At 50.6% G+C, this 22,485-nt stretch overlaps 2 protein-coding genes and 1 pseudogene across 2 annotated transcripts; all 3 read left to right on the top strand.

Moving 5' to 3' along the window:
- Positions 1-1,462: 1,462 nt before the first annotated feature.
- LOC101053090 (metallothionein-1E-like) lies at positions 1,463-3,177 on the top strand (annotated as a pseudogene).
- Positions 3,178-8,994: 5,817 nt separating this feature from the next.
- On the top strand, positions 8,995-15,570 carry LOC101053417 (metallothionein-1E-like). Its single transcript, XM_074398616.1, has 4 exons — positions 8,995-9,022; positions 9,910-9,975; positions 10,506-10,622; positions 15,479-15,570. The coding sequence occupies exons 1-4, from the start codon at positions 8,995-8,997 to the stop codon at positions 15,568-15,570; spliced, it is 303 nt and encodes a 100-aa protein (XP_074254717.1).
- Positions 15,571-17,334: 1,764 nt separating this feature from the next.
- On the top strand, positions 17,335-18,635 carry LOC101051697 (metallothionein-1L-like). Its single transcript, XM_003943459.4, has 3 exons — positions 17,335-17,435; positions 18,015-18,080; positions 18,425-18,635. Exons 1-3 carry the CDS (start codon positions 17,408-17,410, stop codon positions 18,517-18,519), a joined length of 189 nt encoding a protein of 62 aa, XP_003943508.1. The 5' UTR covers positions 17,335-17,407; the 3' UTR covers positions 18,520-18,635.
- The last annotated feature ends 3,850 nt before the right edge of the window (positions 18,636-22,485 follow it).

The raw sequence follows: 22,485 nt of genomic DNA, 5'->3' as shown, positions 1-22,485 counted from the left end.
CTGTTGTTTAAGAGTTCCAACAATAGAGACATGCTGGCAACATAGCTGGGCCAAAGGAACGATTTATCATGGACACTTTCCTTGAAGAGGCTGGCTGAATTTAAATTAGCGCACAACTGTTCATCTCTGTGATGACTAGCCAGTTATTTGAACTCTTTTCTTTGTGGTCTTCTGATTAGCAAAACGGGTTCATAAATTCTATTTCCATTTAGGATTGTTCTGAGGATTCAAAGAATGAAAATGTTTGAAAAGGGACTGGCGGCCAGGCACAATGGCTCACGCCTGTAATCCCATCACTTTGGGTGGCCGAGGCAAGTGGATCATGAGGTCAGGAATTCAAGATTAGCCTGGTCAACATGGCGAAACCCCGTCTGTACTAAAAATACAAAAAAATTAGCCGGGCAAGGTGGTGGGCGCCTGTAATTCCAGCTACTCAGGAAACTGAGGCAGGAGAATCGCTTGAACCTGGGAGGCGGAGCCTGCAGTGAGAGGAGATCCCCGCCATGGCACTCCAGCCTGGGCGACAGAGTGAGAATGTCTCAACAACAACAAACAAAAACAAAAGAAAACACTGATATGTTATGCAATAGGTATACTGAAGAGAAATAACTAGATGTCTTCTTTTCAATATTTTTTCAGAGAGGTTGACTCCCCACGTTGTTCAGGCATAACTCAAACTCCTGGACTCAAGTGGTCCTCCCGCCTCAGCCTTCTAAGTAGCTGGCACTACAGCTTCCCACCACCTCCCCCATCTTGCTTTCTAATTTAAAGCAGGGTCTGCGTATCACCTGAAGTCATCTCTCCTTGGGGACATCCCACATGTCCAGAACTGCCATCCGGTAGTGGGGCGGCCCTAAGGCTGCGGGGAGCATGGAGACTTATATGCAAAGGAGGACCTGGACAAACGCGCCCCGACATCCTCTTAGGCGAGCAGAATAGACAGTAGAGAGAGAGGCCGACCTGTGTTCCAGTGTTTCTGTGCACCTAGGAGCGGATCCGAGGTACCTAGGTGTGGACAGGGACAGGTATGGCGAGGGACGAGGAGAAACGAACGCCACATGGGTGGCGGGAGCTCCGCACACAACTCGCTAGCCACCGCACCCTCCCAGCCCCGCACTCAGAGGATCCCGGGACGCTAGCAGTAAGCTGCACACGGACTCTGGGACAGGCCCGGCAGAAAACGGTGGGGCGAGGTGTGGGGTGGAGACGACCGTTACCTAAGTCTGGCTTCCCGGAACCCGCAGGGAGGAGGGTGGAAGGCAACCTCGTGGAAAATGGGAAAGGCAGTGGGGACCCCGGGGACGCATCGCACCGCCGGGCGCACAGCCAAAGGGGCTGTCCCGCGATGCGCACGGAGCAGAGCTCGGGATGGTGTGCCAGGTCCCTCTGCTGCGAACAGCCCAGCCCAGGACTGACTGCGGCGCCGACTCAGCGCCATGGGGTGCAAGTGCGGGGCGGGGCCTCTGCGCCAGGTCCCCTCCCTGACTATAAAAGCAGCCGCGGCTGTTGGGTTCCACCACGCCTTCCACGTGCCTCATAGTCTGTGAATTTCTCGCGTGGGATCTCCAGCCTCATTGCGGCTCGAAATGGACCCCAACTGCTCCTGAGCCACTGGTAAGGGAAGCCCGACCCTGCGCCCTGGGATCCCCAATGCCCAGCCCCAGGACGGAGGGTCTCTGGGTTTCAGGAAGTCGCTTTTGGTGGTGGTGGGGGGGGGGGGGCGCGCGGCCGGGAGGGAGTCTGCTCTGTCGCCCAGGCTGGAATGCAATGGCTCAATCTAGGCTTACTACAACCTCCGCCTCCCGGGTTGAAGCGATTCTCCTGCCTCAGCCTCCTGAGTAGCTGGGAATTCAGATGCACGCCACCACACCCGGCTAATTTTTGTATTTGTAATAGAGACGGGGTTTCACCATATTGGTCAGGCTGATCTCCAACTCTTGACCTCGTAACCCGCCTGCCTTGGCCTCTCAAAGTGCTGGGATTACAGGTGTGAGCCATGGAGCCCGACCTGGAGGTCTCATTTTAAGTTCTGAAAGGAAGGGGATTCCTTTACTTGGTTAGGTGCTATATTCCTGATCACACCCCTGAGAGCATTGCCCTCCTCCCTGGGCCTCTAATTAAGAGTTCAGGTTATTGAGGCTCAAGGCTGTCCCGCTGCAAATCACCCAGTTGGTAAGCCCCCGCCCCCGCCCCCCCAGCCCCCAATGCTCTGTCCAGGCTCTGGGCAATCAGGGTGGATGGGGGCTGGAAATCTTGAACCCTCAGGGTTCAGGACAGAAAGTTCCAGCTCGGAATCTCAGTATTTCTGGGTTGTATGTGCACCTGGGACCTTCCTGGTGGGGTAAAACAGGAGGGTGTTTGCCCTTCCCAGCCTGAGTGGAGAGGACATGGGGCTTGTGTTCTTCTGTCCTGATCAGGAAAAGAGCTCTGAGGGCTGGCCCTGTACAGAGGAGGGGGCACTGGAGACCCATTGACCCACCGCTGTACCTTCTGCATCTCACTCACTGCCCACTGCCTTTTCTCTTCCTTGCAGGTGGCTCCTGCACGTGTGCCAGCTCCTGCAAGTGCAAAGAGTGCAAATGCACCTCCTGCAAGGAGAGTGAGTGTGGGGCCATCTCCAGGAATCTGGGGCTGTGGCTAAGGTTGGGAAGGAACACTAGGCTGGCCCTGAGTGCATCCTTTCGGGGAACTGGGCTTTCTTTGCCCCTGTTGGCTGTGTCATTTTCTATCAGAGGGCTTTGTGCCCTCTGGGTCTGGGGTCTGAGCTGGAGCCAGGCTTGCTATTTGGGCAGGGGGCTGCCCGGTCAAGTCAGCTCACCTCTCATTCTTCCTCTTCACCTCAGGCTGCTGTTCCTGTTGCCCTGTGCGCTGTGCCAAGTGTGCCCAGGGTTGCATCTGCAAAGAGGCATCTGAGAAGTGCAGCCGCTGTGCCTGATGTGGGGACAGCTCTGCTCCCAGATGTAAATAGACCAACCGGCACAAACCTGGATTTTTTTTTTCTTAAATATAACCCTAAGCCACTTGCTGCATTTCTTTTTCTATTAAATATGTGAGTGACAATAAAACAACTTGACTTGAATCTTATTCTGGCCTTTTTTGTGTCTTGGAATAAACGGACTGGGGTGGGAGTTGAGCCGGGAGTTTAGAGACCAAGCTCTGGATGGAAATGTGAGCTATTAACAATGTAAACACCTTCAGGAAGCCAGGTTGCCTCACTGAGTCTACACTGCTGTAAAATGGCATTGCACTGTGCCACATCAAATGGGTGGGGTGTTATAGATGATCGCTTCCAGTCTCAATTGTCAAACGTGACCCATTTTTTAGATTCAACGAGAAAAAATTCAATGAACACATGAAGAAATAACAGGAAAAATGAAAGGTGTACAAACTTTGACGATATGATGATGTGGAAGGCAACCTCAGGGAAACTGAGAAAGGCAGCCAGGACTTCGGGGACATGGCGTACCTCCAGGCCCACAACCCTTCCTGCGAGAGCGAGCAGGCGCCAAAGGCGCGGTCCCGCGGTGTGCACCAAGCAGAACTCAGAGGGTGGTGCGCCTGGCCCCTCTGCCGCGCACAGCCCAGCCCAGCCCAGGACCTCTTTCCTTGAAGTAAGCACTTACCATGCTTCTTAATTTAATGCAGAGTCACCACATCAGGGCAAAGATTTCTCCCTTGGTGACGTCCCAAGCTTTGAACGTCCTTGGTCTTGGTGGGCCAGCTAGGCTGTGGAAAGCTAAAAGAAGTTAAAAAGCAAAAGAGGACTTAAGCAACTGTGCCCATCACCCTCTCAGGAGTGGAGAACGGAAGGGAGGGAGGCGGGGCCCTGTGCGTGGCCTTTTGCTGTGAAGAGGAGAAACGAGGCCAAAGGACCTGGATGACTATGTAAGTGGGTCGAAGGTCAGATGGGAAGCCGGTCCTCTGCACCCGACTCCCGCGCTGCGCTTCCGGCCTCGGACCTATCTAGGAACGTGAGCACTAGGCTGGGGTTGCATACGGATTCCCACGGAGGCGAAGTTCAGGTCACTGGTGCCGGGTGCGAGGGTGGGGATACAGCCACCACCTGAGGCTGGGTTCCGGGACCGCCCGGGACAGGAGTGGACTGCAATCTGCGGGAAATTCGGGAGGGCCGGGATTATAGTCAGGACGCCGCGTAACGCCGGGAGCACAGCCCCTCCAAAGCGAGCGAGAGCCAAAGGGCCGCCCTCAGGGTGCCTCCTGCGCCCGGCCCGCCTGCAGCGCACAGCCAGGCCCTGAACCCGGGAGCGGCGCTGACACTGCGCGGGGCGGCTGCCAGACCTGGGGCAGGGCGTCTGCGCCCGGCACCCTGCCCTGACTCTAAAGTCAGAGGCCTGATCCTGGGCTCTGTTCCGCCTCCCACCGGACAGCCTGTTTTTTGTTTTTTGTTTTTTTGTTTTTGTTTTTTTTTTTTTGCCTCTGGTTTAGGAACTCCAGTCTCATCTCACTTCCAAATGGACCCCAACTGCTCCGGCGCCGCTGGTAAGGGATGCTGGATTTCGGGTCTTAGGGTCTTTATTTTCGTACTACAGAATAGAAGGTCCCTGGGGCAGGAGGCAGGTGCATTTTGAGCTCTACCTAAAATGGACTCCTTTGCTTTGCACTTCTCGAGCTTTCTCCGCACGGAGCACCTTCATCACTACTTAGAACACTGCCATCTTCTCAGTGCCTCCCATTTCTGAGGCGAGAGGACAGGTTGAAAATTGCCCGCCTGCAGGTCACCTTCAAGGCCAGAGGTGTGCTGAACTAGGACCCAGTGCTTTGTCCAGCATTTGAGCTGCCTGAGGTAGATGGGAGGCACGACACTCACGCTCACTGCCTTTTTCTTCCTTGCAGGAGGCTCCTGCAACTGTGCCAGCTCCTGCAACTGTGCCAGCTCCTGCAAATGCAAAGAGTGCACATGCACCTCCTGCAAGAAGAGTGAGTGCAGGACCATCTCCAGGAATCTGGGGGCTGGCCAGAGTCAAAGGAGGGATCTCCACAGGCCGGAGCAGACCAATGATGAGCCTCCCACATCTCCTTGCTTCAGCAAATGACTTAGGATCACAGCTGGAAGAACACTAGAGATGGTTAATTCCCAATCTTACCACGGGGGAGCTGACACCAACAGCGCACACCAGCATCCCAAGCACAGACTTGACACTTGAGGACTTTCCTCACTTAGTGTATCATTCTAGGAGACTGTCCTTCCTTTTACTGCAAACAGCATGTCACTCCCTCTCCAGGCTTCTACTATGTCCTGGGCACAGGAGGGGTGGGCAGCTTTTTCATGGCAAGACCCTCACCCCAAAGATTCAGGAGTTGTCTCCTGACAGGCAATGCCACCCTGAACTAAGGGTCCTTGGGGCTGGCGGCAAAGCTTGAGCCAGACCTCTGTTGGGGCAGGGAGGTCTCTGGTGGAGTCTGCTCTGACCTCTCACTCTTCCCTTCTTCCCCAGGCTGCTGGTCCTGCTGCCCTGTGGGCTGTGCCAACTGTGCCCAGGGCTGTGTATGCAAAGGGGTATCAGAGAGGTGCAGCTGCTGTGCCTGATGTCAGATGTAAATAACGCAACACTTACAAACCTAGAGGTTTTTTTTTTTTTTTAATACAAGCATAACCCATTTACTATATCTGTTTTCTCAAGTGAAACATGGAAATGACAATAAACATTGTTGGCCTTATTCCGCCTCTGGTTTTTTTGAGGGGTGTCCTGACATGAAAGACACCAGACCCAGCAGAGCTGGGATCATCCTATATGCTGAGTGACCTAAAGCAAGTTGGGTTACCTGTCTCCGGTCAGTTTCCTAGCTAAAAATGTAAGAGCATCATGCCAGATGATTTGAGGGCACAGGAATCAGTCGTGGACCTAAGCTTTGGTGAGATAAATAGAATGAATGAGTATGAAAAATAAAAATACAAAGTTCATTTTTCATATTCAACAAGGAAATCTCAAAGGGACATTAAGAACAAAATAACAGAAAAAATAACTGGTAATGCTGCACATCTGTTGTAAGGTGTAGTGATATTCAGTAGGAAGGAGGAAGGCCCTGGGTGTCTTCTAATTCGTGGCAACTGTTAGTTATCTGGCTATTTGGTGAGGCAATTGCTGTTTGATGTTCAAAGAGGAAGAGGAGTCACGTGGCCCAAGAGTAAGCATCATGCTGGCTTAAAGTGCTTTGTGAATAAGGGATTTCAGAAGGTAGCCTGGCCGGGTGCAGTGGCTCACACCATCTTGGTGGCTAACGTCATGCTCTGCTCAAGCCAAGGCAGGAGGATTGCCTAAGACCAGAAGTTTAAGACCAGCCTGGGTAATGTAGTGAGAACCCCTCTCTATGTAAAACAAAACATTAAAATAAAACAAGAAGAGAAGGCAGCCTGGCCAAGCGCAGGTGGTTTGGTGTCACGCAAGTAGGTTCACAGCCCACTTCATCCCTTACTGGCTGTGCGACCTGGGCAAGGTGCTTAACTTCTCTGAGGCTGCATTTGCTCATTTGTAGAAAGAAGATTCTATCTCTACTTTGGGATGAAATGTGATAGTGGCCTAGCACCTGGCTAGGACTCGGTGAAGAGTGCTGTTATAATCATTTGTCCACATGGACTTTGCAGACAGAGAATCCTATTAGATCTCATCAAGCTCCTTGGGAAAGGACCACTAGATCCTTGGAAGCATGACTGTGGAATGGAAGTTGGGAATGGGTTTGGAGTCTTGCTGATCTGGTCTTAAGGATATGTGGATGACTTCCTGCACCAACTCTCCAGCATAAGACACTGCTCCAGCATTTGGTCAGAGAACAAGCTTTTCCCACCCTTCAAGTCATTTGATCTTCACACAAACCAGAGAGACAGTGTGTGCAGAGGCTGATTATGTAGGGGAACACTGTCCTCTAGAGTAGTTAAGAACCTGCCCAAGGGTCACACAACTCACAAGGTCATCCAACTGCAGGTTGGATGAACTTATGGTACAGCTGTCCTCTGCAGAGCCGGCAGATCATCGTGTAAGTGGGTGCTAAGCCCTCCCCATCACAGTTCTTAGCTGGAAGCGCCCTTGGTGAGTTGGCCCAATTGTGCCCTGACTGAAAAGAGGCATTCTGATGCCCAGGAAGGTTAAGAGCTATGAAGAGGGATTGATTGCCAGCTCATTGCTCTTCCCTCTGCTGTCCTTGTGCCAGGTTTTCCATGTCCTTGTGTTTTACATGACACAGGGTGGTGGCTGAGGCAATGACGTTGCATGAGTGTAAATTTCAGCTCTGTCATTTATACCTGGGTAACACAACCTCTCTGTGGTTTAGGCTCCTACCCTGTTCCTGTGTATAGTAACAGGGTCTGGCTGGTAGGACCACATCAGTTAATTCATATGGAGAACTTAATATAGTGTTCGGTGTATCTCAAGTAGTCTGTAATAGCTATAATTTTATCTTTATTCACAGCATAGGAACATTTTGGTACCTCCAGACAAATAAGCCAGTCCTGATGGGCTTAGCTGTGTGTCCCATGTTGTTCCCATCAATAACATGAGCATTTGACACATGGATCAGAGAGGGAACCCTACCCATCCACAAATAGGGATCTACACTGCATGTATAAAGCCATAAGCAAGATAGTCTGTGTCCCCATAACAGATGTGAAAGGATTCTTGCCATTTCTGCCAACACCTGCACTGTTATTTTCCTTAACATTTTTCTTTAAAGAATTCTATTTCCTTAATGTATTTACAGAAAAAGCAAACTCTCTGACACTACTGAAAATAAGAATCAGTTACCTCGAAGACATAGAAGGTAGCCACACAGATATATATATATATATATATATATATATATATATATATATATATCCCTCTGGATCACTTCTGTTGCCCTCCGGGTTGACGCTGACATTTGTTTTTGTCTAAAGATCTCAAGCAGTGAAGAGGTGCTGAAGACACAGTGAGGGCGAAGGGAAGTTTCATCACTGACCTCTTTTCCTTGAAAACCTGAGTGGCTTCACACCTGCAGCACTGCTTTCACTCTCTGTCCTCGGCTAGTTACTTATCTCCTTGTGTTGTCCTTGTCTGATTAGTAAGATGCTGTCATAAAGAGTATTTCCCTTGAGGGTTGCTGTGAGGGTTGAAATAGCCAAAGTGACTAAACAGGGTCTGGCCGAGTCTAAAAGCTCTGTAATAGTTAAGAATCCTGAAAGTAATAACTACTTTTCATGCTTCTTAATTTAATGTAAGGGTGAGTACATCAGGAAAAAGATCCCTCCCTTGGGAACATTCCAAGTTTTGGGAAGCCCCATCCTTGGGCTTGCTGGGCCAGCCCCAAGAAGTTACAGCAAAGGAGGATGTGGACAAATGTGTCCATCACCTTCCCAGGAGTGGGGAATGGAAGGGAGGGAAGCAGGGCACTATGTCTGCTCTGTTGCTGTGAATAAGACAAGCGTGGCCAAAGGACCTGGGTGGCAATGCAGGTGAGGCAAAGGTCACATGGGAGGCTGGTCCTCTGCACACAACTCCCTCATTGCACTTCCCCATCTAGGGAGGCGAGCACTAGGCTAGGGTTGCACATGGACTCCAACAGAGGTGAGGCTCAGGTCACTGGTGCTGGGTGCTGGGATGGGGACACCGTGACCACCTGAGGCTGGGTTCCCAGACCATGCAGGTGCAGGAGTGGACCGCAATCTCTGAGAAATTTGGGTGGGCCGGGATTATAGCGGGACACCACCTACCGCCAGGCATGCAGCCCCTCCAAAGAGAGTGGGAGCCAAAAGGCCGCCCCCGGGGTGCGCACCAGCTGTGCTAGGGAGGATCCTCCACTTGGCCCACCTGCTGCGCACAGCCGGGCCCTGAACCCAGGGTGCCTCTGACACTGCGGGATCCAGAGCCAGACCTGGGGTGGGACCTCTGCACCCGGCACCCCTCCCTAACTACAAAGCCAGAGGGGGCTCTCTGTTCCACCTCCCACTGGCTTGCCTGCTTCTTCACCTCTGGCATAGGTACTCCAGCCTCACCTGCTCTCCAGATGGACCCCAATCACTCCTGCGCCACTGGTAAAGTATGCTAGGTTTCAGGGCCTTTAGGATCCCCGATTTTTTTTTTTTTTTTTTTTTTTTTTTTTTTTTTTTTTTTTTTTTTTTTTGAGACGGAGTTTCGCTCTTGTTACCCAGGCTGGAGTGCAATGGCGCGATCTCGGCTCACCGCAACCTCCGCCTCCTGGGTTCAGGCAATTCTCCTGCCTCAGCCTCCCAAGTAGGTGGGATTATAGGCACACGCCACCATGCCCAGCTAATTTTTTGTATTTTTAGTAGAGACGGGGTTTCACCATGTTGACCAGGTTGGTCTCGATCTCTCGACCTTGTGATCCACCCGCCTCGGCCTCCCAAAGTGCTGGGATTACAGGCTTGAGCCACCGCGCCCGGCAGGATCCCCGATTTTTAATGGGGGATTAAAAAATGCAGGAGGCAGGTGCATTTTGAGCTCTACCTAAAGTGGATTTTTTTTTACTTTGTACTTCTGATGCTTTTTTCCTTACCAGGGACCTTTATTATTATCACTGAACACCTTACCATTGCCCCAGTGCCTCCCATTTCCAAGGAGAGAGGAATGAGGTTCAAAACTGCCCCTGCTCCAGGTCACCCATAGGCCAGAGGTGTGCTGAGCTGGGACCCAGTGCTCTGTCCAGCATTTGAGCTGCCTGGGCTGGTACGGAGGTGGGAGACATTGCTTCTTCAAGATTCCCCACTTAAGTCTCTGTGTGGTTTGAAAAAGTGGGCACCTGCCCATCTGAGCCTGTGGAGAGGAAAGGCGGGGCCGGGCTTCACGTGCCTGGATGGAACAAGGTAACAGGTTTCCCATGCAGTGAGCAGGAGGCTGCTGAGGGGCTGCTTCTAACCCTGCACCACACTCACTGCTCACTGCCTTTTTCTCTTCCCTGTAGGTGGCTCCTGCACCTGCACCAGCTCCTGCAAATGCAAAGAGTGCACCTGCACCTCCTACAGAAAGAGTGAGTTCGGGGCCTTCCCTGAGAATCTGGGGGCTGAGCAGAGTCAGAGGAAGGAACCCAGAGCTTAGCAGGCAGGAGCAGGACAGTGACCAGCCTTCCACGTCTCCTTTCCTGGCAACTGATTCAGGATCACAGCTGGAAAAACACGAGATGTTTGATTCCCAACTTTCATTCTTAAAATAGGGAAACTGAGGCCACACAAATGCACCAGCCTGCCAAGCACAGACCTGATACTTCAGGAATTTTCTCACTTAAGCAAATGGTTCTGAGAAACTGGTTTTTCTTTGTCCCTGTAGCCCCAGCCACTGCCTCTCCAGTCTTCTGTCCTCTCCTGGGTATAGGTTGTGCTGGGCAGCTTTTTCACTGGAAGACCCTCACTCCAAAGATCCAGTTGACTTCTGGCAGAGCAACGCTGCCCTGAACTAAGGGCCCTCTGGAGCTGGAGGTAGGGCTTGTGCCAGGCCTCTGTTGGGGCAGAGAGGTCTCCAGTCAAGTCTGCTCTGACCTCTGACTCTCCCCTTCCTCCCCAGGCTGCTGCTCCTGCTGCCCTGTGGGCCGTGCCAACTGTGCCCAGGGCTGCATCTGCAAAGAGGCATCAGACAAGTGCAGCTGCTGTGCCTCACGTCAGGACAGCCCTGCTCTCAGATGTAGAAAGTGACCTAAACAAATTTGGATTTTTTTTCCATACAACCATGGCCTTACTATATTTGTCTCTCTTTTATAAAATACGTGAGTAATAATAAAAGTTGTTGCCTTTATTCTGGCTCTGGTTTTCTTTGTGTGCCTTGGAAATAGGGGGCCCATACTCAACAGAGCTGGCATGGATGATTTCATTGTCCAGAGACGTGGGTGCTGGGACCATGTCCTGTCATCCTGCATGCTGAATGACTTAAAGAAAATCAGGTTCCCTGTCTCAGGTCACTTTTTCAGCCAGAAGAGATTCCTGTAAGATGGTAACATGGTGCGTGTTTTTTTGGTGCCTTTCTATGTTGAGCTACAGAGTCCACTTAACCACTGGTGATGTGAGAGGAGAGAGGAATGAGGGCAGATCATAAAAGTCCACAGCAATCTGTTGCACACCCGAGCTTTGATAAGACGAACTGTTTTAGTATGATAAAATCATAAGAGAAAATCCATTTTTATATTCAACAGGTAAACAAGTATCTACAAACATATGAATATATGAAAAACAAAATTACATGAGAAATAAAAGAATTACAAACACTACCCATTTTTTTCTGGAGTGTACATTTCACACTGGAGACAGTTATCCAATCAGTCCTTGTCCATAGCTAGCACAACTTGAGCACCCCTGGAGGGGACCTTCCCCCAGGACCCATCAATCTTGACCTGCCCCATGCCACTGATGGGAGTCTCCCTTCACCTCGAAACTCCCTCTTGTGACTTGGCTCTGAATCTGCACCTCTCCCAAGGTGAGGCTTGAAATTGGCTTCCCCCAGCCCTTGGTTACTTCAGGCCAGCTGAGTGAGTGGGAATGGAGGAGGAAGTGCCCAGCATTATTCCGGCAAGATGTCTGTAGATAGAAACTGGTTTCCAGACGATGTACTTTGAGTCCACCTGTGCAGGGTGTGATGGCATATTCTGTGGTCTGAAGATGCTTTGCTGTTCGTTAAGGAGGAGTGAGGACTGTGACTGGTAATTAGGCCAACACATACAGCCTTCAGGTGCAGTAGCCAGTATCAACTAGGTGTGTGGGTACGTTCCACGATGTTTGCACAATGACAAAATTGCCCAAAGATACATTTCTCAGAATGCATACCTCTCATTAAGCGACACATGACTGTAATAGGGTTGGACTAGTAAAGATAAATGATTTCATGGATGTAAAGAACTCAGAATAGTGCCTAGTACATGACCAGTGGTCTATAATATTAACCACTATTTTGTTATTATTATTCATGGCTGCTATGGCCTGAATGCTTTTGTCCATCCAATATTCACGTGTTGAAATCTAACTTTCATTGCGTTGCTTTTAAGAGGCAGTGCATCTGGAAAGTAACTATGGTATTCTGGCAAAGCACTCATGAGTGGGATTAGCGCCTTAATAAAGGAGGCCTGAGGGAGCTTGTTTAACCCTTTCCACCATGTGAAGACCCAGCGAGAAAGAGACATCCACGAGGAACGGGGCTCTCACAAGACTCCAGATGCGGGTGCCTTGACCTTGGACTTCCGTGCCTCCAGAACTGAGAGAAATAGATTTCTGTTGTTTTAAAGTACCCAGTCCAAGGTGTCTAGTTACAGCTGCTCAAATGAACTCAGGCAATAGCATACTTGACATTTTTACTCTAGACAAAAAAGCCAGGCCCAGTGTCCCTCCCTGTGTGTCCTCTTTCTTATCAGCCACATGAGCATTGCCCTGCGGTCCTGAACAAAAAGTCCTGCATTCTTCCCACAGAATAGAGATTCACACCAGAAATATAAAGCCACAAGCAAGGCAGTCCCTGTCCCGATAACAGAAACAGAAGGATGCCTGCCAGTTCCACTACCACCTGCACCAATATGTGATGCAACATTTTTCTTTTAATTGATTCTATTTGCTTAGATATATTTACATGAAAAGCAAACTCATTAGCACTGCTGAAAAAAGAATCAGTTCAACTTCCAGACATAGAATGTTGCCATCAAATTCTCCCTATTCATATCCCCTCTGCGTCTCTGTTTTGCTTCCAGGACTGATCTTGATGTTTGATTTTGTTTAGAGACTTAAAGCCGTACGAGATGAACATACCTAGACCAAAGGGAAGCTCCACCACTGCCCTCTCTCCCGTGGGAAGCTGAGAGGATTCAGACCAGCAGTGCCATTTCCCAGCCCTCTGACCCTGGGCTAGTGGCTTGACCTCCTTATATTATCATTGTCCAGATTAGGATATGGGTTTATAAATAGAATGTATGTCCCTTTTTGATTGTTGTGAGGGTTCAAAGATGGACAGTGACTAAACAGGGCCTAACACGGATTAATGTTATGTAGCGTAACAGCAGTATGGAAGGAAATGGCTTTCTAATTGAAGACAGAATCTGCATGATCCCTTTTCTGGGGACATCTCACATTTTCCAAACTGCCATTGTGTAGTGGGGTGCCTGGCTAGGCTGTGGGGAGATCCTGGAGAGATTTACACAAAGGAGGGCCACGACAAATGTGCCCATTCAGCCTCTCAAGAGTGGAGAAGGGAAGGGAGGGAGACAGAGCCCTGTGTCTGTCCTGTTGCTGTGTACAGGAGAAATGTGGCTGAAGCACCGAGGTGGGGACGGACTCAGGCGAGGCTGGAAATCCAAAGGTCACAGCCTCCACCAGTCCTTTGCACACAACTCTCTCCCTATGCTCCCACTACTGCTGATCCTGAAAGTTGAACACGAGGTTGGGGTTGCACATGGTATCCAGGGAAGGTGAAGGTGATGACAGTCCTGAGCCAGACCAGGTCACTGCTCATGGCCCAGCCAAGGACCACGGGCAGTGCTAACTCAGCAGGGTGGGTGCAAGGGCCAGGACGGGGCCTCGACTTTCTTAGACAGACAAATTCTGTTAAATCCCAACAACCTCCTGGAGAAAGGCTCATGGATTTGGAAGCATGACTCTGGATTAGATGCTGGGAATGAGACTGCAGCCTGGTGATCCTACCAGGAGGAATGTGATGTTGGATAAGATGCTGCTGCTTGGCATTTGTACAGACGGCCTTTCTCACCCTTCATATCATTGGATCTTCATACAACCTTGGGAATGAGAGCCACAGGCCTCAGAACTAGGACAGCAAATATTCAGGGCCTGGAGTGCCTCTGTTGTCTTCCAGAGTAGTTAATCAACCTGCCTAAGGCCACGTAGCTCAGCAGTAAAGGCATGAATGAACCTCTGCTACCCTGGCCTGTTGTCCTGGTCACAGCTGGCAGGTGGTGATCGGCTCATCACTAGATGCTAAACTCTGCCTATCCTGGCTCAAATCTAGAAGGATGCTTTGGGATAGACCGATTTTGCACTGGGCTTAAGAGATGAGAACTGAAGCCCAGAGAGGTCGCAGAGCTGTGCACGGGGACAATGACTGCCAGCTGAACAAGCTGCCCACTGCTGCTTCAGGGCCAGATTTTCCATGTCCTCATCTTCATTGCGACTTGGTGGCATAGAGTGGTAAGTGAGGGCATGATGCTGCCGTCAGCATGCATGAGTGGAAATCCCACCTCTGCCACTTAGCCGTGCTTCGCAACCTCTCTGTTACTCAGTCTCCTTCCCTGTAAAAGGGGCATAATAATGGCATCTGGCTTGTAGGATTAAACAATTTAATACATGTAAGAAACTTGGAATGATGCCTGACAAGTGGTGAGTAGTCTGTACTATTAGCTATTGATTTTTTTAAAAAATCATTACACATAGCATAGTGGGTATTAGTTTATTCACGGACAAAGCAGCCAGGCCTGGAGCACCTAGCTGTGTATGCTGTCATTGTCATCTACCACCCAAACACCAGTTCTGCGGACCAAAGAGAGCCATTCACTGTTCCCACAAATACATCATCAATACAGGGCTATAGAGCTATGAGCAAGATGCTGCGCCTCATGTCAGTTACAGAATGACTGCCATTTCTGCTGCCACGTGCACATTTTATCTATCATTTCACATTGAAATCACTAAAGTTTTCTTAAATATATTTTTATGAAAAGCAAACTCTCTTCCACCACCAAAAAAGAAAATCAGTCTTATCCATATGTAGAAGATAGCAAGAAAAGCATATATATGTGCATTTGTATGTATGTATGTATGTGTGGGCGTATACACACACACACACATGCTTATTATACTTATGGATTGCTTTTGTCATTGCCCATGGTTGAGTTGGTGACTTGCCATTATTATTACTAGTAGTAGTATTATTAGTATTATTTTGAGACAAAGTCTCTCTCTGTCACCCAGACAGGAACACAGTGGCACAATTTTGACTCACTGCAATCTCCACCTCCCAAGTTCAAGGGATTTTCCTGCCTCAGCCTCCCAAGTAGCTGGGATTACAGGCTTGTGCCACAATGCCCGCCTAGTTTTTGTATTTTTAATAGAGACAGGGTTTTGCCATGTTGGCCAGGCTGGTCTTGAACTTCTGGCCTGCAGTGATCTGCCCATCTCGGCATCCCAAATAGCTGGCATTACTGGTGTGAGCCACTGTGCCCAGCCTTAAGTTTTTCTTTGAATCTGGGGCTGTGTATAAGGTTATGAGGGAGCCCAAGGCTGACCCTGAGTGCATGCTTCTGGGGGACTGGCCTTCCTTTGTTCCCATAGGCTGTCACTGCCTTTCCAGTCATCTGCCTGTCCAGGGCGCCTATGGAGCTGGGTAGCTTTCTCACTGGAAGACCCACCCAAAATATCCCCCAGTTGTCTCCTGACAAAGCCATGCCATCCTGAACTAAGGGTCTTTTGGGGCTGGAGGCTCCAGCCTGGCCTCTGTTGGGCAGGAAGGTCCCTGGTCAAGTCTGCTGTGACCTCTCACTCTTCCTTCTTCCTCAGGCTGCTGCTTCTGCTGCCCCGTGGGTTGTGCCAAGTGTGCCCAGGGCTGTGTCTGCAAAGGGACATCAGAGAAGTGCAGCTGCTGTGTCTGATGTGAGGACAGCCTTGCTCCCAGATGTAAACAGTCATATTTACAAATCTGGATTTTTTTTTTAATACCACTGTAAACCATTTGCTAAATTCCTTTTCCTATGAAACATGTGAGTGATAATAAAACACTTTAGACCTGATTCTGACTTCAGCTTCTCTTGTGTGCTTTGGAAATCAGACACTGGGGTGGAGGATTGAACTGGGGGTGAAGACTCCTGGGCTCTAGATGAAAACATGAGCCCCTAACAATCTGAGAGCCTTAAGGCAAGTGAGGCTGCCTCGCTGTGCTTCATCTTCTGTAGAATGGAATAGTCCTGCGTCAGGTCATGGGTGGAAATCCCGAACACAAGACCACCTTCATTCTCAAATGTGGCACAGAAACTTCCCAATACCTCCTGTTCCTTCTCTGATTTCGCTGCCCAACTTCAATTCTTCTTTGGATTTCAGGTTCAAAAGTGACTACAGGGGATGGAATCAAACTCCTTAGTTATTTTAATCCTACACGGGGCTTCTCAAACTCCTCTGTGAAGGAGGGGTTTTTAATTCCTATCCATTCCGCACCTAAACCTTGGTAAATGAAATAATATTGATAATGGAAATCATGAGATCAAACACAAAATACACAATCAGGCCGAGCAGGGTGACTCACACCGATAATACCCGTGCTTTGAGAGGCTCAAATGAAAAGATCACTTGACACCAAGAGTTTGAGACCAACCTTGGGAACATAGGGAGACATCTGTCTCTAAATAAATAAATAAATGCTTAGCAAGGTGTGGTGGTGCAAGTCTGTAATCCTAGCTACTTGGAGGCTAATGCAGGAGAATCCAACTAGCTAAGGAATTGGAGGCTGCAGTGTGCCATGATTGCACCATTGCACCCCAGTCTGGCGGAGGCTTCAGACCCTTGTCTCGGCACTTGCAGGGTCTCCCACTCACACACCAAGCTGCCCTCAGGGGACCTTTTGCCTAGCCTGTCTGCTGTGCACAGCCCAGAGTAGGACCTATGGGGGCTCTGACTAGCCAGGCGGGTGCAAGGGCAGGCCGGGGTCCTCTGCGCGCAGCCCCTTCCCCTGACTACAAAAGCAGTGGCCGGCTGTTGGGGTCTGTGAGAGTTCATACATGGAAAGCTACTAGGCTGTGGGGAGACCCTGGAGAGATTTATGCAAAGGGAGGACCCAGACAAATATGCCCATTCAGACTCTCAAGTGTGGAGAATGGAAGGAAGGGAGGCAGGACCCTGTTTCTTCCGTGTTGCTGGGCACAGGAGAAACGTGGCTGAAGGACTGACATGGCAAAGGGGACAGGGACAGGCAAAGCCAGAGATCCGAAGGTCACATCCTCAGCCTGTCCTTTGCACACGACTACCTTGCTGTGCCCCCCGCTCCCGCCAATCCAGACAGTTGAGCCCGAGACTGGGGTTGCACTCGGACTTCAGGAAAGGCTTAGCTGTTGACATGGAACCCGGGGAGACCCTGGGGTGTGGGGCGAAGGTCAGGATCTTGGCTCACGCAGAACGCCAAGGGGCGGGACTAGTAGGTAATTTCAAGGAACTAGGAAGGCCTGGCAGGTGAGAGAAGCAAGACACCCGGGTGCACAGCATCTCCCGCGTGAGCAGGTGGGAAAGGGGCGGCCCCGCGGTGTTTTGCGCTGGGCCTATTTGCTGCGCACACTACAGCCAAGGATCCTGGGCCGCACAGACAAAGCGGGGTGGGTGCAAGGGCGGGGCGGGGTTTCTGCTCCCGGCTCCCTCCCCTGACTATAAATACACCCGCCAACTGTTGAGCTCCACTGCCTCTTCACTTCTCGCTTGGGAACTCCAGTCTCACCTCGGCTTGCTATGGACCCCAACTGTTCCTGTGCCGCTGGTAAAGGACGCCCGGGTTCTGTGCCTTGGGATGCCAAATTCCCAGGCACCGTAGAGTTCCTGGGTTTGAGGAGGTCATATTTTGCGATCTGCGCTGCAGGGGACTTCTTTACTTCGTCCGGGGCTCTCCTCTTGGCCAGGCTCCTAAATGCATTTTCCTCCTGCCTGTGCCTCTATGTCAGAGTTGAGGGTCCTGAGGCTCAAGGTTGTCCTGCTCCACATCACCCCGTTGGTCACCGGCTGCTGGCTGAGCCCTAATGCTCTAACCAGGCTCTGAGCAGCCACTTTAGATAGGAGGCAGGGGACATTGCCGCTTTGGGGTTCAGGACAGAAAGTCGAAGTCACAGTCTTCCCAAGCAGTGCCCGGAGCCTAGGACTTTCCTCTGGAGTGCAAACAGGAGGGTACTTGCTCTCCCCAGCATGAAGGGAGAGGACAGAGGGTTTCTCTTCCTCTGCTGAGTGAGAAAGGAGCTCTGCGGGCTGCCCCTGCACACAGGAGGATGCACTGGAGACTCACTGACCCACTGCTATACTTTCTGCATCTCACTCAGCACTCAATGCCTTTTTCTCTTCCTTGCAGGTGGCTCCTGCACGTGCGCCAGCTCCTGCAAGTGCAAAGAGTGCAAATGCACCTCCTGCAAGAAGAGTGAGTGTGGGGCCATCTCCAGGAATCTGGGGCTGTGGCTAAGCTTGGGAGGGAGCCTGAGGCTGGCCCTGAGAGCATGCTTCTGGGGGATTGGCCTTTCTTTGTCCCTGTAGGCCATCACTGCTTTTCCAGTCTTCTGCCCTGTCCAGGGCTCCTGTGGGGTTGGGCAGCTTTCTCATAGAAAGACCCACCCCAATATCCACCAGTTGTCTCCTGACAAAGCCATGCCATCCTGAATGAAGATCCTCTGGGGCTGGTGGCAGGGGTCAAGCCCAATCTCTGATGGGGTAGGATGGTCCCTGGCCAAGTCTGCTCTGACCTCTCCCTCTCACCTTTCTCCGCAGGCTGCTGCTCCTGCTGCCCCATGGGCTGTGCCAAGTGTGTCCAGGGCTGCGGCATCTGCAAAGGGGCATCGGAGAAGTGCAGCTGCTGCGCCTGATTTTGGGACAGCCCTGCTCCCAGATATAAATAGAGTGACACAAAAAATCCAGGATTTCTTTTTCTACAACCCCGACCCATTGTTACATTCCTGTTTCTCTGAAATATGTGAATAATTAAACACTTAGAAGCCGGGCGCGGTGGCTCAAGCCTGTAATCCCAGCACTTTGGGAGGCTGAGGCGGGTGGATCACGAGGTCAAGAGATCGAGACCATCCTGGTCAACATGGTGAAACCCCATCTCTACTAAAGATATAAAAAATTGGCTGGGCATGGTGGCACGTGCCTGTAATCCCAGCTACTCAGGAGGCTGAGGCAGGAGAATTGCCTGAACCCAGGAGGTGGAGGTTGCGGTGAGCCGAGATCATGCCATTGCACTCCAGCCTGGGTAACAAGGGCGAAACTCCGTCTCAAAAAAAAAAAAAAAAAAAAAAAAAATTAAACACTTAGAATTCAATCTGGTTCTGGTTCTCATTCTGTTTTTTGTGATAAGGGATTGGAGTGGGAGATTGAACTGGGAGTTTAGAGACTGGGCTCTAGATGGAAATGTGAGCCCCTAACAGTCAGAGCGCCTTCAGGCAAGCCTGGTTAACTCACTGAGCTACATCTTCTGTAAAATGCCCCTGCACTGTGCCGGATCACATGGGGACAGGACATACATGATCACCTCCAATCATGTTAAGTGTTGCACACAGCCTTCTCCATTCCTCATTTTTATTCTCAGATTTCCCTGCCCAAGTTTAGTTTGTCATCAGATTTTAGTCTTGAAAGTGACCACAGGACGTTGATTCTAAGGCTGTTGCTTGAATCCTACACAAGACTTCTCAGACTCCATGGTAAAGGGACAGTTTTCATTTTTATCCATCCCAGACCTAAACCTTTGTAAATAAAGTAGTATCAATTATGAAGATAATGAAAGACAAAATACAGAACCCATTTTTTTTTTACATTTTACCAGAAAAAAATCAATAACTATGTACGGAAATAATAGAGAAATTGAAGATTTACAAACTCTGCACATGATTTGCATTGCAGACTGGAAACAGCAGACTGGCCCCACTGGGGACCACACACCTTCGTTCTCATGAGGAACCATCAGGCCTGGCCTACCCAGTGTCACAGACAGCACACTCAGGACACTCTCTGAACCCTGAGAGCTCCCTGTTGGACTTGGCTCTGAATCTTTGCAAGTTTCTCCCAAGGTCGGGCTGTTTCTTCCTCTTACAAATTCCAGCCCTTGACTACTTCAAACCAGCATGCTCTCGGCAAGATGCAGTGTGCTTGTGGGTTGCAGATAAAGTTGTTTTGGAATTTTGCTTTTGATTTCATCATCTCCATAATTAATAATACTTTATTTACAGAAGTTCGCAGAACGCAGCTATGGCAGACCGTGCAGGTTGCTGAGTGTGGTTTAGGAGGGAAAAAGTTCCTGGATGTCTTGTTAATGACAAGTTAATCCCTCCATTTGTGGAGGGAATGCTGTTTGATGTGCAGCACTGCACTCCAGCCTGGGCGAGAGTAAGATTCGGTCTCAGAAAAAAAAAGAAAGAAAAACTAGAAATGTATTGCTTGTGTCCACATATATAGATATATATAATATATAGATATATATATTACACATATGGATTTCTTTTGTCACAGCCCATGGTTGAGCTTGTGGCTTGACATTGTTTAAAAGATTTCCAGCAACAGAGAACTGCTAACGATATACCTGTGCCAAAGCAAGGCTTGATCATGGACACTTTCTCTTGAAAGGCTGGCTAGATTCAAATCAGTGGCAAGTTTTCAGCTCTGTGATGTTGAGCAAGTTACTTAAACCTTTTGTCATAGTTGTCAGAAGAGTAAAACGGGTTCATAAATAGTATTTCCCTTTAGGATTGTTGGGAGTGTTCAAGGAATGAATATTTTAAAAGGCCTGGCACAATCTAAATGTCACATGATAAAACATTGAGGAGAAATACCCACTTCTCTCCTTGATCTTGATTGAAAGCAGGGTCTGCATGTCACCTAAAGTCATCCTCTTTGGAAAGCATCCCTTATTTTCAAAACTGCCATCCTGCAGTGGGGTGGCAGGCAGGCCTGGGGTAGTCCCGGAGAATTATATGCAAAGGAGGACCCGGACAAATGTGCCCGAGATCACCTCCGAGGAGCGTGGAAGGAAGAAAGAGAGGCCGACGCGTGGTCGCCGCGTTCTGTGTTCAGGGGGAACGAGTTAGAGGGTCCTAAGTGGGAAGACTGACAGGTAATGCGGGGGGAGGGCGGGGAAGAAGCAAAAGTCACCTCCGCCGCCGCTCATCTGCACACAGCTCGCTAGGTCTGCTCCCGGCTCCCGCCTAAGCAGAAGGTGAGCACGAGAATGGAGCTGCACACGGACCCGGAAGGCGAAGCGGGGCCGTAGCGAGCGGAGGACTGTGGGGAGGGGAGTGGGTGGATAGCGCGACCACCTGGGAATGGGAAAGGGCCCTCAGGGCGGCGGGGGCACCGCGTACTTCCGGCAGCACAGCCCCTCCCACGCGAGCGGGCGCCAAAGGGGCGGCCCCCCGGGGGCCCACCCTGGGACACTCAGGGGATGGTGCGCCCGGCCCGCCTGCTGCGCACAGCCCAAGCGAGGACAGCTGGCGCTGCGGCTTCCGCGTGGGGGTCGGGAGGAGTGCTCTGCACCTGGCCCCCTCCTCTGACTGTGAATTGAACGCGCGCTGTTCCTAGAATTGACCATGCCTCCCAACTGCCCCGCTGCGTCTTCGCCTCTTGCTTAGAAACTCCAGTTTCGTCTCCCCTCGAAATGGACCCTAACTGCTCCTGTTCCAGTAGTAAGAGATGCCGCGTTTCGGGACTTACGATCTCCGTTTTCATGCCAGAGAACAGAATGTCCCTGGGGCAGGAGGGAGGTGCAAGATAGCTCTTCCCAAAGTGGACTCCTGTACTTTGCATTTCTGGTGCTTTCTTCCGCTCCCCCTCCCCTCCGTCAAGCGCCTTCATCACCACTTAGACCATCTTGCCAGTGCCTGCCATTTCTGAGGCGAGAGGACTAAGACTCAAAACTGCCAGGTCACCATGATAGACTAAGACTCAAAACTGCCAGGTCACCATGATAGACTAAGACTCAAAACTGCCAGGTCACCATGATAGCCAGTGGGGGCCTGGGCTGGGACCAGGGCTCTGGCCCAGCATTAGAGCTGCCTGAGGTGGATGGGAGGCAGGGAGCATTGCCTCTTAGGGATTACTGACATAAGGTCTCGTGGAGTAAAATTAGGAGTGCACCTGCCCATCCGAGCCTGTGGGGGAGAAAATGGAGGCTGGACTTCTCTGTGCCTGCGTGGAACAAGGTACCAGGTTTCCCATGCACTGAGCAGGAGCCTGCCGAGGGGTTGCTCCTAACCCTGCACCATACTCACCATTCACTGCCTTTTTCTTCGTTGCAGGTAGCTCCTGCACCTGTGCCAGCTCCTGCAAATGCAAAGCGTGCACATGCACCTCCTGCAAGAAGAGTGAGCGTGGGGCCTTCCCTGGGAATCTGGAGGCTGGGCAGAGTCAGAGGAGGGATCTCAGATGTCCACAGGCAGGAGCAAGCCAATCACCAGCTTCCCACATCCCCTGAAACGGATTCAGGATCAGACCTGGAAGAACATTAGAGATGGTTGATCCCCACCCAACCTTCATTCTTACAATGGAGAAACTGAGGACACAAGAATGTACCAGCTGGCCAAGCACAGACCTCTTACTTGAGGACTTTCCTCACAGAAGCGTATGGACCTGGGGAATTGGCCTTTCTTTGTCCCCACAGACCCCAGTCACTGCCTGTCCAGTCTTCTGCCCTGTCCTGGGCTCAGGTGGGGCTGAGCGTCTTTTTCATAGTGTTGTAACTGAGCGAGTTAGAAGAAACGCGCCACACTCTGAGTTCCAAATTAAGAGTCTATTAATTAGCCAGCGACCGAGAAGGCTAACGCTCAAAATTCTCTCTCGGCCCC

Source organism: Saimiri boliviensis, chromosome 1 (assembly GCF_048565385.1).
Source record: "Saimiri boliviensis isolate mSaiBol1 chromosome 1, mSaiBol1.pri, whole genome shotgun sequence".
In the NCBI taxonomy this organism is placed as follows: Eukaryota; Metazoa; Chordata; class Mammalia; order Primates; family Cebidae; genus Saimiri; species Saimiri boliviensis.
This window is presented reverse-complemented; position numbering and strand designations above follow the sequence as displayed.